The sequence below is a fragment of the Microtus ochrogaster genome, unplaced genomic scaffold (assembly GCF_000317375.1).
Source record: "Microtus ochrogaster isolate Prairie Vole_2 unplaced genomic scaffold, MicOch1.0 UNK8, whole genome shotgun sequence".
NCBI classification, from domain to species: domain Eukaryota; kingdom Metazoa; phylum Chordata; class Mammalia; order Rodentia; family Cricetidae; genus Microtus; species Microtus ochrogaster.
In genome coordinates this window covers 9,685,764-9,699,055 of record NW_004949106.1, presented here as the reverse complement: position 1 = coordinate 9,699,055, position 13,292 = coordinate 9,685,764, and the positions used below count along the sequence as shown (strand labels likewise).

General features: G+C 37.3%; 1 protein-coding gene across 5 annotated transcripts in view; it reads left to right on the top strand.

The window, feature by feature from the left end:
• The window catches only part of Gulp1 (GULP PTB domain containing engulfment adaptor 1), a 232,786-nt gene that overhangs the window by 184,211 nt on the left and 35,283 nt on the right, over window positions 1-13,292 (top strand). For all 5 annotated transcript variants that reach the window (XM_005366391.3, XM_026788899.1, XM_026788896.1 and 2 more), the window contains exons 4-5: window positions 1,923-1,994; window positions 11,543-11,641. In XM_005366391.3, the coding sequence (XP_005366448.1) occupies window positions 1,923-1,994; window positions 11,543-11,641 (171 nt within the window). The remainder of the gene's footprint in view (window positions 1-1,922; window positions 1,995-11,542; window positions 11,642-13,292) is intronic.

Sequence of the window (13,292 nt, the reverse complement as noted above, 5' to 3'; positions counted from 1 at the left end):
CCTCCTCCTCCTCCTCCTCCTTTTTTGGAGACAGGATTTCTCTGTAGCTTTGGAACCTATCCTTGAACTAGCTCTTGTAGATCAAGCTGGTCTCAAGCTCACAGAGATCCACCTGCTTCTGCCTCCCGAGTTCTGGGATTAAAGGGTCACCCACTTCGTAAACAAAGAATCTTCTTCTTTAGTCTTCTGTGTACACCCAATCAGTCAACAACACCATGTCACCATTAGGAGAGCGTGTGTTAAGCCTCAGGAACAGTTGTTTAAGGTGACCTGTGTGTCCTAGTTAGAAAAATAGAGTCTTGTATCTTACATAATCTAGTCCTGATCTCAGTGCAGAGGTACCATACTTTCTTCCCTGAATGAGCTCCTCAGAGGGAAAGCCACAGTGTTTTCAGCTCACATTTTTGTCTTCTGTCTACTACTTCCATCTACTGCTCTCTGCCAGCTGTTCACAAACTTCAGTGCAGAGAACCAGCCTCAGGAAAATAATTTCCTGAACGTATCCCTAGAGAGTCTGATATGTTTGACAAAGGAAATTCCTTATTTTATTGCTTAATTTTCTATCACAGTAATTTTCAGGACAGGACAGAGGACATGTTTTAAAATGGGAGGGACTAGAGAGATGATTTAGTGTTTCAAAGTACTGCCTGCTCTTCCAGAGGACCCCAGTTTAGTCCTCCACACTCACGTGAGAGCTCAAAACTCTCTGTGACTTCAGATCCAGGAGGACACCCGTACAGTAGGCAAAACACCCATGCACATCATTTTTTTTAAGAAGAAAGAAAAATGAGGACCTAGATTACTTACTACTTTATTTTTTTATTTTTTTTAATTACTACTTTATTTTTCAAGATTGAAGCAAAGAAAATGAGATGCTGCGACCTTATTATTCTCTTCTGTTCTGCACATTAACACAAAGAATCTTATCGGGATTCCTTATTTAATCACTTCCTCTAAAATGTGCACACACCCCGTAGCTATGAGAAGTGATGCTACTCGGTGTTATAATCTGTGGTATATGACAAGAACAGAATAGTCTTTGGGAAATTTTGTACACTTGATGAGTTTACTGATTAATTGCTATCTATGAAGAGCACTTCAAGGAGAGAAACCACAGACTTCTGGTGCAATGAGCTGACATGGTGGCCTTTGTTGGGAGATGTAATGTACTCCAGCATAGGCCCTGACAGACAAGGTCATGATCGTTAGGATATTTACACTGGGGATTATTCCCAAGCTTTAACAAAACTCTAGCAACTTCAGGGTTATTTTAGAAAAATAGTAAATTAGTAGGTTGTGTATATTTTAGTTTATAAATTTAGTGTGCATACATTATTGAACAGTTTATACTGAATGTTTTAAAATATGACTTTTAGATTCTACATATTATAGGAGTTTAATAATTTGAAAACAAAAAAAATGCTTATTTGGAATGATAAATGTTAAAGATTCTATTACAGTTTAATGTAGTAACTACATAAAGCATGTATATCCTTTGAACTTAAACTTTCAAAAGTGAACATCATTCTGGGTGTATTTTATTTTTCTGGGTGTATTTTAGCCTTGAGAAAATGACTGATTATAACAATCAGCCATTATAATAAAAAGACAATAACACTGAATTAGCATATTTACTAACTTTTAACTCAACATTAAGTTTATCTCTTCAGAGACAATGAAATAATTTCAGTTTTCTTTCTAGTAGGATCTTCAAGTAAAATATATTTTTAAAAAATTTTTTGAAAAATAGGAATTATAAATGGTCAAGTAACATATTTTCATGTGCTATGTACAAATTGAATAACAACTGCTCTCCTGAATTAGGATTTGTGTTTGAATTTTTTTGCCTAACTTTCCCATATGTAGGGTGTTGGCTCCAGGTGGTTTAGTGAAGCCTGTGTCTCATGAATCCTCATGTTCAGTTTCTTGGCAGCACAGAAGTGGAGCAGCCAAAGGGGACAGAAGTCGTGAGAGACGCTGTGAGGAAATTAAAGGTAAGGAAGGCCCTCAGAAGAACGGCTGGTGTATCATCGGTCTCATGTAGGTAAGGAAGGCCTCAGAAGAACGACTAGTGTATTGGTCTCATGTAGGTAAGGAAAACCTTCAGAAGAACTAGTGTATTGGTCTCATGTCATCGGCAGATTGATGGAAATGAAAACATGCATAACTCTGGTAGGTATAGCTCCACTCTTTAAATTACAATTACATATTTTTGGTTGTGAGCCTAGCCTTTAATGGCTGAGCCCTCTTTCCAATCCCTCCACCATAGAATGGATAAAGAAAATGAAAACAAACAAAACAACGGGAATGACATCTTGACAGTGGCATGCAAATGCATAGATCTAGAAGAAAAATATAGTAAGGTAACCCAGACAGAGACAGACAAATTAATATGTACTCACTCACAAGTGGCTTCTAGACATAAAGCAAAGGAAAAAAAAAAAAACAACCTATAGTCCACAACCCTAGACAACAAAGAGGACCCTAAGAGTGACATACATGGATCTACATAGGAAAGAGAAAAAGACAAGACTTCCTGAGTAAATTGGGAGCATGGTGGTCATGGGAGAGAATGGGGGGGGGAGGGGGAGGAAGAGATGGGAGTGGAGAAAGATGTACAGCTCAATAAATAAATAAATAACAATTATATAACTATCACCTGTTCAAGGAGACATTTTAAAGTATAAATCATAGTTATTTTTCTGTACGTACCATATTTTATGAAGTATCATTTCTTACAGTCACTAAAAGCTTTTAGGGTCAAGTTCCCTAAGTGTTTATATTCAGTGGTCTGCCTTTGTATTTCTTGGCCAGTGTGAAGCCATGCTCTACCTCAAAACTAGTAGTCCTATCAGAGAAATCTATAACAGTTAAATTATTATATCTACCAGCTGAAAATATTTTTACAGCTGATTGCACAACAGACTTTGGAAATACTGCTACATATTAAGGATGTCCCAATGGGCCATGTCAATCAACAATGTTAGGGGAGATTGTGTAACTAAGAGAACAGAAGAAAATATTGGTTAAACCACCTAAGTATTCACAAGTAATAAATTTCTTGAGGAAAAAAAATATGCAATCTCATGAACTCACATTCACCAAGGTTCCTGATAAAATCTTATAACTACACACCACAAAAATGTTTCTGTAAAACCCACCTCTCAAAAGTCAGTTGGGAGAACTCCTTCAAGAGGTCATGCATCTTCATATTCATAGGACGATCTGCATATCACTACTTTATTTGCAAAGTTAGCTTTGATTTTCTGTGGCTGCTTTCGCAATTTGGTGGATGGAAGATAACCTTTCTGTGACCTTGCTTCTAGAGGTGAGCTCTTTCCACAGGGCTGTTAAGCCCTGTAGTTTGTTCCAAGCTGAATCATGAACATTAAAAATCACTACTATGGTTTGAGAAGGTCAAATAAAGTACATGCAAAGTTTAAGTTGGGGGAAAAGATCAGAATGAGATTTATATTCTGAATAAAGAAATAAAGCAGGGCATGCTTTCATCCATCCACTCTTGTGACTATTTGATACAGTCCTCGAAGTAGACATTCTGGGCTTCCAGGATAATATCACTCACATTTAAGGAAAATGCTCTCTCTCTCTCATGAGCCATGTCTTCCCAACTGTCATTGGGCAAAGTTTCAGGCTGGTCTTCATCTGAACAGCCTTTTTAGTCAGCAATAGAGGGTTTTATTGATGACCTTGTAGGTTGTGGCAACACTTAAAATATGGTTCTATTTAATCGTTTTAATAGTGGTCCAAGTCCTGGGTTGAGTACAACTTTACTGCAACCAGAACGTATCTTAAAAGAGCAGTGGTGTTGCAATATTTATACGTTTGGAATTCTTTTTTTTTTTTTTTTTTTTTTTTTAGTTTTTCGAGACAGGGTTTCGCTGTGGCTTTGGAGCCTGTCCTGGAACTAGCTCTGTAGACCAGGCTGGTATCGAACTCACAGAGATCCGCCTGCCTCTGCCTTCCGAGTGCTGAGATTAAAGGCGTGCGCCACCATCGCCTGGCTACATTTGGAATTCTTAATCCAGTATCTCTAATATGAAACTAAAATGGTTCAATTACATTATGACTATGCCAAAGAGATACTTTAACTTAAATGGCTTCTAAAACTATGACTAGTTTATATGAGGTTTTAAATGGCATAGCTATAAAGTTCAATACCTAAAAATGAACTGTTTGGGGGGAATATAATGAAAAATAACAATAGAGTTAAAATGTATAGTTGACGGACAGTAGCTTTTATTAAACGTGTGTCTTTCACAATTGATATGCATTTAACAAATAAATTGTATAGGTTGAAGAATTGGTTTCTCTACAAAGTAAATATGTATAAGAGAGAATTTTGCATTAGTGAATATGAGTAAGATGATGTTTTTTATCTGAGTTTGTTGAAATTGTTTCTCTTATGCTGTGTCTGAGGTCAGAGCTATGATAAAATGTGTCAATATTTACACATATTTTTAATTTGCTATCCTATGGATGTGGCCATTGGGTGGCGCTGTGGATCCACTGGAAATAGAAACTTCCAAATGTCTGTGACCCCATTTTGATTTTCTGCTTCTTTTTCCCAAACACATGTGTCATGGCTCTTTTAGTAAATACATTGTAGTGTTGGACTCATTTTTTCTCATGTAGCTAAAAATGTTATTTATATTTACTCCCTTTTCTAAGTTGGCATTTTAAATGCATTGCCTTTTGACATTAGGTAAAAATTAGGAATGTAAGTATAATAAGGCAGTTAGAAATCTTAAAGAAGTTTCAGTAATGTTATATTTATACTCTTGCACTTCATCATATCTGCTTGATTTTTAACAATGTTTCTAATGATTTGGCTAGTCACTGTTTGGTGACTATAGAGAATTCATTGTTTGTGAATGTTAATGTAAGAACTTGTGTAAGAATAAAAATACCTTCTGTTTGTCAAAATGACATATCACATTTCTATTTCTTAATTATGAATTTAGCATGACATTTAAAAAATGGTAAGTATTTAAAAATGTGATATTATAAAACTCAGCACTGTTTTCATTGTTGAGTTTCATTTTCAGACGGGATCTGTTTCAAGACAATCAGTTCAAACACCAGGACTCAGTGTGTATTCACAATTCGTTATGTTAAAATATGCATACACACTAGGATATAGATAGTAACACAATAACCTCCCTCAGACATGTGTAGAGATAACATGTTTTGGTCCCAGTTTGAAAGGGCTGTCTCAGGCCATGCGGTGGTGGCACATGCCTTTAATCCCAGCACTCGGGAGGCAGAGGCAGGCGGGTCTCTGGGAGTTCGAGGCCAGCCTGGTCTACAAGAGCTAGTTCCAGGACGGGCACCAAAGCTACAGAGAAACCCTGTCTCGAAAAACAAAAAACAAAAAAAAAAAAAAAAAAAAAAAAAAGGAAAAGGGCTGTCTCCAGTTAAAGAGGCTCCACTTAAACCCATGAAACTGCTTTAATGTGATACAGCTTGGGAGTCACTGGCAAGATCTGTTCATCAGCTTAGGCCTTCATCATTGGATTTCACTGTGTGTTACAATTCCATTGTGTCTTCAGTCATTTTTCTTCAAATGACCAACTATTTAGAACCTAGTTATACAAAAAAGCATAATTATTAGACTATTTTAGCAACTTGAGTGTAAGAAATGCAAAGTGGCCTTGGAGTGCCAAATAGTTTGCAGATGATATGATAGTATACATAAGTAACCCTAATCATTTCTACCAGGAAACTCCTACAGCTGAGAAATACTTTTAGAAAGAGATTGGATACAAGTTTAACTAAAGTCAATATATCAATCAATCATATTTATGAATGTATACATATATATCAATCATATATATAAATGTATACGTATATATACACATGTTTATATATAAACAAACAAATCATTAGCTAGACTGATAAAGATATCATGCCAACAACACTTTTCATAATAGCTTCAAATTATATAAATAACTCTAAACAAGTGACTGATGTATATGATAAAAACTTCAAATCTTTGAAGAGTTTGAAGAAGATATCAGAAGATGGAAAGATCTCCCATGTTCATGGATCAGTGAGATTAACAGTATAAAAATGGCCATCCTACCAAAAGCAATCTACAGATTCAGTGCAATCCCTATCAAAATTCCAACACAATTCTTTACAGACTTTGAAAGAACAATACTAAACTTTATGTAAAAACAAACAAAACAAAACAAAACAAAAACAGCATAGTTAAAACGATGCTGTAAAATCAAAGAATTTCTGGAGGCATCACCATCCCAGATTTCAAGCTATGCTACAGAGATATAGTAATGTTTAAAGTGCATGGTATTGGCATAAAAACAGATACATTGATTAATGGAATCAAATTGAAGACCCAGAAATAAATCCTCATGCCTATGGACACTTGAATTTGGATTTTTTAAAAAAGCCAGAAATACACACCCAAAAAAGACAGCATCTTCAACAAATGGTGCCTGTCAAACTGGATGTCTGCATGTAGAATAATGCAAATCCATATTTATCACTCTGCACAACTTCAAGTGGATAAAAAAACCTCAACATAAAATCATATACACTGAACCTGAAAAAAAGAGAAAGTGGAGAATAGCCAGAACACTTTTGCCACATAGATGACTTTCTGAACAGAACAGTGATAGTATAGGCAATATTAGTATCAGCAATTATTGAATGGGACCTCATGAAGCTGAAAAGTTTCTGTAAGACAAGGGACACTGTCAGTCAGGCAAACCGGTAGCCTGCAGAGCGGGAAAGTATTTTTTACCAACTACACATCCAATAGAGAGATCAAAAAGCCAAATAACCCAATTGAAAAACATGATACAGATCTAAACAGAGAATTCTCAGTAGAGGAATTTCAGAAGGCTGAGAAACATTTAAAGAAATGTCCAATATTCTTATCCATTAGAGAAATGCAAATCAAAACTACTTTGACATTCTATCTTACACCTGATAAGATCAATAATAGAAGTGAAAGCTCATGCTCAGAAGGATATGGAATAAAGGGAACACTCCATTGCTGATGAGATTGCACACTTGTACAGCCACTATGGCAATCAAATACTTAAAAAATTGGGAGTGGATCTACCTCAAGATCCACTCTTAGGCATATAGTCAAAAAATGATGTATCCTACCATAGTGACCTTTGCTCAGCCATGTTCATTGTAGCATAGTCATGGTAGTCAGAAGCTAGAAACAACATAGACGTTCCTCAACTGAAGAAATGTGGCACATTTATACAATGAAGTATTATTTACCTGTGTTTAAAAATGACTCAATGAAATTCATATGAAAATTGATAGAACTAGTAGAGAAATCATCCTAAGTAGGTAACCCAGACCCAGAAAGACAGATATGGTACTTATTCGCTTATGAATGGATATTAGCCATAAAACAAATTATAACCAAGCTACAATCCATAGGTCCAGAGAGGTTAGGTAAAGAGGAAGGGTCTGAAGGATGCAGGGATCTCCTTGGGAGGAGGAAATAGAATAGATTTTATGATCAACCTGGGGGTAGGTGGGGACAGGAGTTGGGGATCAGGTTGGGATAAGATTGGGTGGAAGGAGAAAGTGTGAGAAGGGTCACCTGGAATTGTCCATCAAATCCCTCCCCTCAGATTTCAGGGATTCCCATTGAAGAGGACATGGAAATATTGTAAGAGCAGGAGGGGATGGAGGACACCAGGAGAACAAGACCCTCTGAATCACCTAAACAAGGGATACATGAGTTCAGAGAGACTGAAGTAGCATGCACAGGGTCTACATGGGTCTGCATCAGATCCTCTGTGTATGTATTATAGTTATTAGCTTAGAATTTTTATGGGATTCCTTGCAGTGAGACCTAGTTGGTCTTGGATTCTTGTGCCTGCTCTTAAGACTCTATTCCTCCTACTGGGTGACTGTGCCCAACTTCAATATGACAGCTCTTACTTGTTTGTATTATCTTTTATTATGTCATATTTAGTTATTATCTCTGACTAACCTGTTTGTTTCTAACTAGAGACTGAAGGAGAGGGAGTGGATTTGGAGTGGCAGAGAGGTGGGAAGGAACTGGGAAAAGTAGAGGAAGTGGAACTATAATTAGGGATATATTGTATGAGAATCTATTTTCTTTCTTTTTATTTTTTTATTGAAAAAATTTCCGCCTCCTCCCACTCCTCTCTCCCTCCCCCCACTCCATTCCCCCTCCCTCTCCAGTCTGAAGAGCAGTCCGGATTGGGCCTGGTTAGTACTTGCATGGGAGAATCTATTTTCAATAAAGGAAAAATACACATTCACAAAGCGGTATAGGATTGCCAAATAATAGGGTCTAAGAAATAAATTAATTTTCCTGCCCACTAGCATGTATCCTATTAGTTTTAGTAATAGAATTAGATTTCACTTTTTAAAATGTCCTTTGAGAGATATATGGAAATCGTGTAATGTGGGCGTCAAAACTCAATGTTCTATAAACTTTCATGGCAAGCTCTAAATAGCACTAACACATGTTTAACTTACTTTATAAACTTACTTTATAATTTCAATTTTTTTTCATCATTTTATGGAAGCAAAGACTGTGTCTTGATCCTGTATTGTACTGGTGTTTAAAATGCTTGTGTTTTATGTCCTTTGAAGCTTTTTGTTGGATTGGATTACTATGTTCAATTTACAAGGATAGACCTATGTAGGTCTACACAGAAAGGAATTCAGAGAAAAAATTAAAAGACATTTGCAAACAAGGCTATTCAAGGATTTACATTAAAATAATAAATAAGAAAAAGAATATAGCCAAGGATAAGAGAGCATCTGTCATGCACTGCCTCTCATCACTCTTGAATTAGAAGAATTTTGGAAGACAGTTAAGAAGTCCACAAGCAAGAAAATCAAGGAGACTTAAGATGGGAGAAAAGTTTTGTGAGCAGTGAGCTTGACATTTAGGGGAAAAAGCAGAGAGACCATGATTATCAAATTATTTAAGCTCAAAGTGAGTCTAATTCTAGATGCAAGACTTTTGCAGATGTATTTTCAGCAATCACGTCACAAAACTGATGGGAATGTTGATATTTACATGAAACACAAATGGGGAGTGTGATGGTAGAGGAAGACGTCTGAGTGCAAGGGAGCAAGTGCATCCTCCATGATGGTTGTTCCCAGCCGATTTCATGATTGCGGTGTGTAAGGACCTTAGGAAATGCAGTTTGGGTTGGTGGAGGATTGATAACTCAAGGCTTTTTTAGTACCGTTAACTGGGTCTTGACATGAGGTAGGGGAGTGATACCAGAGGGGCTTATACCAGCTGTTTAGGTCTCATCATCCCTTTCCTGCTTTCTCCGGCCCTCCTCCGTGTGTGTGTGTGTGTGTGTGTGTGTGTGTGTGTGTGTGTGTGTGCGCGTGTGCGCATGCGTGCGCGCACGTGTGTGACATCAACACTCTCTTTCCTTTCTTCATTACTTCACTTCATTTTTCCCTTTCTAAACAGACAAGTTTTAGATTACTGGCTTTTTGTAACAATATTTTCATAAAACACAAGGTTACGGGATTCACGTCTGAGGTCACAGGAATTGCTGTTTTCAGATGGCCAAAAGCCCTTGGAAGTGACTGCGAAGGCCTGCAAGCAGCACAGGGTGGTTTATCTCAGGTATCCTTCAATAAGTACAGAACACAGCCCCACCTGCACTTTTAGTGGTTTCATGCATGGAAACCTTAATTATACTGAGTCAAAAGTATACTACAATTGGGAAAGACAGCTAATATGCACGCTTTGAGGGAGAGCTGAATAACACTGCATGGAAGCAAAACATGTTTCTTAAAGACCGAGAAGTATTTGGCATACATTGGGTGTCATGTGCACACTGTAAGACTTCTAGAGGCAAAAGAACAATAATAATGAAGCAGCTTATGTCAAAGGAACACAGGGAAAAAAGCAGACTGGAAAAGTATGCCACCCAAAGTGGGTACAAAACAAGTAACAGCGGCTGGGATTCGAAGGCAGACACTTGAAGGCACTCCTGTAAGCATTAATTGAGCTCCTCTCTGTGGCAGTGCAAAGACATAAATAAGAAGGCTTTGAACACTCTGCCCCGGGAACAACTACCATGCATGCTCACATCTGCCCTAGATTAGAATGGATTGCGCAATGCAAATAAATAGGACACACAAGAGCCCTGGAGCTCTGCCCGACCTCACATCTGATCCTTTAGAATCAAGTTCAAAGGACTTTCCATATGCTGAAAATGAGTTGTAGAAGCCCTGGCAGTGGGGTGTGCAATCCTACTACTTTAAAAGTCTCCTTTCTTTCCTTCTTTTTTAAAAGTCATATAAAGGGAAGGAACTAAGAAAGAAAATAGGGGGTCGGAGGGGTTGCCACCAGAAAGCAAAACACCCAGTAAACCAAAGAAAATAGGAAGTTGAACAGAAATTGGGACACCCGGTGAACCGTGGATCCAAGTAAATAGCAATTAAACTAAAAAGGATTACAAAATACTGCCCAGGACATACTTATTCTAACAGCACATATATGTTGTATATATATGTGCTTAGGTAAATATTTGTATGTATTCTAATGTTAAGTTTCTAAACATGTCTATTGTTTAATACTAAAATTCAATTGGATTCACAATTTTTCTTCCACTAAATCTGGAGAAGCTGGGGAGAGACAGGCAGAAACTTCCTCTGCGTGAGAGTAGAATGATATTCTTTGTATTTTACAAAGACCTGAACATATGATTTAAATGAGTAGGAAGACATGCTACTGTAGCTATGAAAGTAAGTAGAAACCATTGTGCCTACAAGATGCTGGCTGTGTTCGTAATTCTAGACCACATCTGTCCCCACAAAGGAGTCATTCATGGTAAAATGACTAGAGCTCTCAGCTTTGGTTTAGATATATCAGTTGGGATCATCGTTGTTGATTTGACTGATAGGTCATGTACACAGCTAGGTAGCTGTCACTCAACAGCAGGTGAACAGCAAATTCTGAGAACACACTAAAATAAAATGATCTCAAAATGAGGAAATCAGTACTTACTATCCCACATGGTTTCTTTGCTGGTTGGTACACATTCAGCCCTCTAAATGGCATGGAAAATGTATGAAAGTCAACGTTTTGGCATTTTTTAGAAGGGTGTTGTTGCTGGTGTTTAATGATTAGAATCAGCTAGGCATAGTGTCTCATACCTGAAATCACAACACTTGCGAGGCTAAGGCAGTGGATTGTTATAAATTTGATCGCAGGCTGAATTTGCATAATGATTTCGAGGCTGACATGGAAAACAGAAAGAGAGCCTGTCTCAAAAAGAAAAGCCAAACAAACAAACAAAAAACCAAAGGACACAGAAAATACAAGTCACTGCGAATGAATCTGAATTACAGTTACAGACAGAGAGGGTTACTGAGCAAAACTGTTTCTACAAAATGCTTTGTAATGGGTAGTCCCTGAATTCATGAATGTTGGTTACAGACACAAACTCCAAATGTCCATTTATGTTCATATTCCACAGTCATGGAATCACAATTTTGTGAATGTTTTTGTTATTTATAGTTTGCAAGACACATCAAGAAATCAGAAGGCCAGAAGATTCCTAAAGTTGAATTGCAAATATCAATTTACGGAGTAAAAATTCTTGAACCCAAAACAAAGGTAAGCCTTGTTTTTTTGAGAGTTATGTGGACCTATTCTTCAATCAGTGACAATTACATCTATTTTCATGGATATTTAACATTTATTGCCAACTTTAAATGTTTGGTGCTTGGCGATTTATTTAAACATGTGTAGCAATTTGGAGGAAGGGAAGAACTTTTGGAATTTTGGTATTGTCTACCTGCAGCCTATGCCCCACATATAGTAACTTATGTAAAGTAGATTCAGTACTGGTAGTGCCTGTATTTAGTGATTTCTATCCCTCTATGTGCAAGATGCATATGGTATGGTTTGCTGGGTATGAAAGAAGACAAAAACTGTGCCGTGTTAAAATGTCCTTTCCTGTGGATTCAATTGATGTGTATTAGTTTTCTAGGATTGCTATAACAAAATGCCAACATCTGGATAAGTTAAGCAATGGCAATTTGTTTCCTTTGTAGTTGTGAACATAGAATCTTAATATTCATGTGTCCACAAACTCAGTTTCTCCTTTGGCACAGCTGTATCTTCATATGCGCACATACTTGAGATTCTTTGTATGTCTGGGTTTTACTTATTTGTTTGTTTGCTTTGTTTTGTTTTTAAAAAGGACACCAGATTGAATTAAGAATCATACAATGCTTTTATATGAGTTGGATTTCCCACATAAATGCCTAATTTCCAATTTTTTAATTTTAAGACAAAGTTTCATGTTTGTATCAACATATATTAATTAAACATAACAATGAATTTCATTATAACTTAATCCAACATGTATACAATATATTTTAATCCTGGTTATTGCAATCACCTTTTCTTGATTGCTTCCTACTCCCAACAGTTCCCTTTCTTTGCCCCAATCAGTGCTCCAACTACTTCCATCTTCCTTTTCCCCCATTGAGTTTTACTCATGCTTACAGGAACATGGCAAGGGGCTTCTCACTGTATTATATGCTATTCACCTGAGGGAAAGTTCTCTACCTTCACTGTAGGCTCTCTCTAGAGCCTGTTGAAGTGATTGGAATTGTGTGCTTTTGCCACCACTCACACGATTTCTGTTAGGACCGAGCTTGTGCCGGTCTTGTGTAGGTAATTACAGCTGCATTGAGTTCTGAATTCAACAAGCACACCCTACCCCAGAAGCCGGTAATTCCACATCTCCCCATCCCTTCCTTATGGCTCTGGCATTCTTCCGTCTTCTGTGAGGCCCCCTGATCGTGAAGGAAGTAATATAGATGTGTAACTTACAGAGGAGTACTCAGCAATTTCTTATTCTCATCATCTCAGCAACCACAAGCCCCTGAAGCTACCACTGCAGTGCAAAGGAAGCTTTCATGGTCCAAATGGATGCCATTAATCTGTGGGCATACATTTAGTTATTTAGGAGGTGATTTGTTGACACATTATGTCCATTTAGTAAACAGCAGCCATGATTTTCTTACTAGGATTTATAGGACTTCTGTGGCTAAAGGCTTTGACCGTAGGACTACAATGCCAGACAGGAATTCTCTCCTCTGGTGCAGACTTCAAATCCAATTAGAAAGTAATTGGTTAAAAAAAAAAAAAAGAAAGTAATTGGTTGTCTCAATAATATAGATTTGCTACAATTGTACCAATGAGCTCATCTGCCTGTCCAGTGGATAGTATAGCCTGCAAAGATTGAATTGTGGAA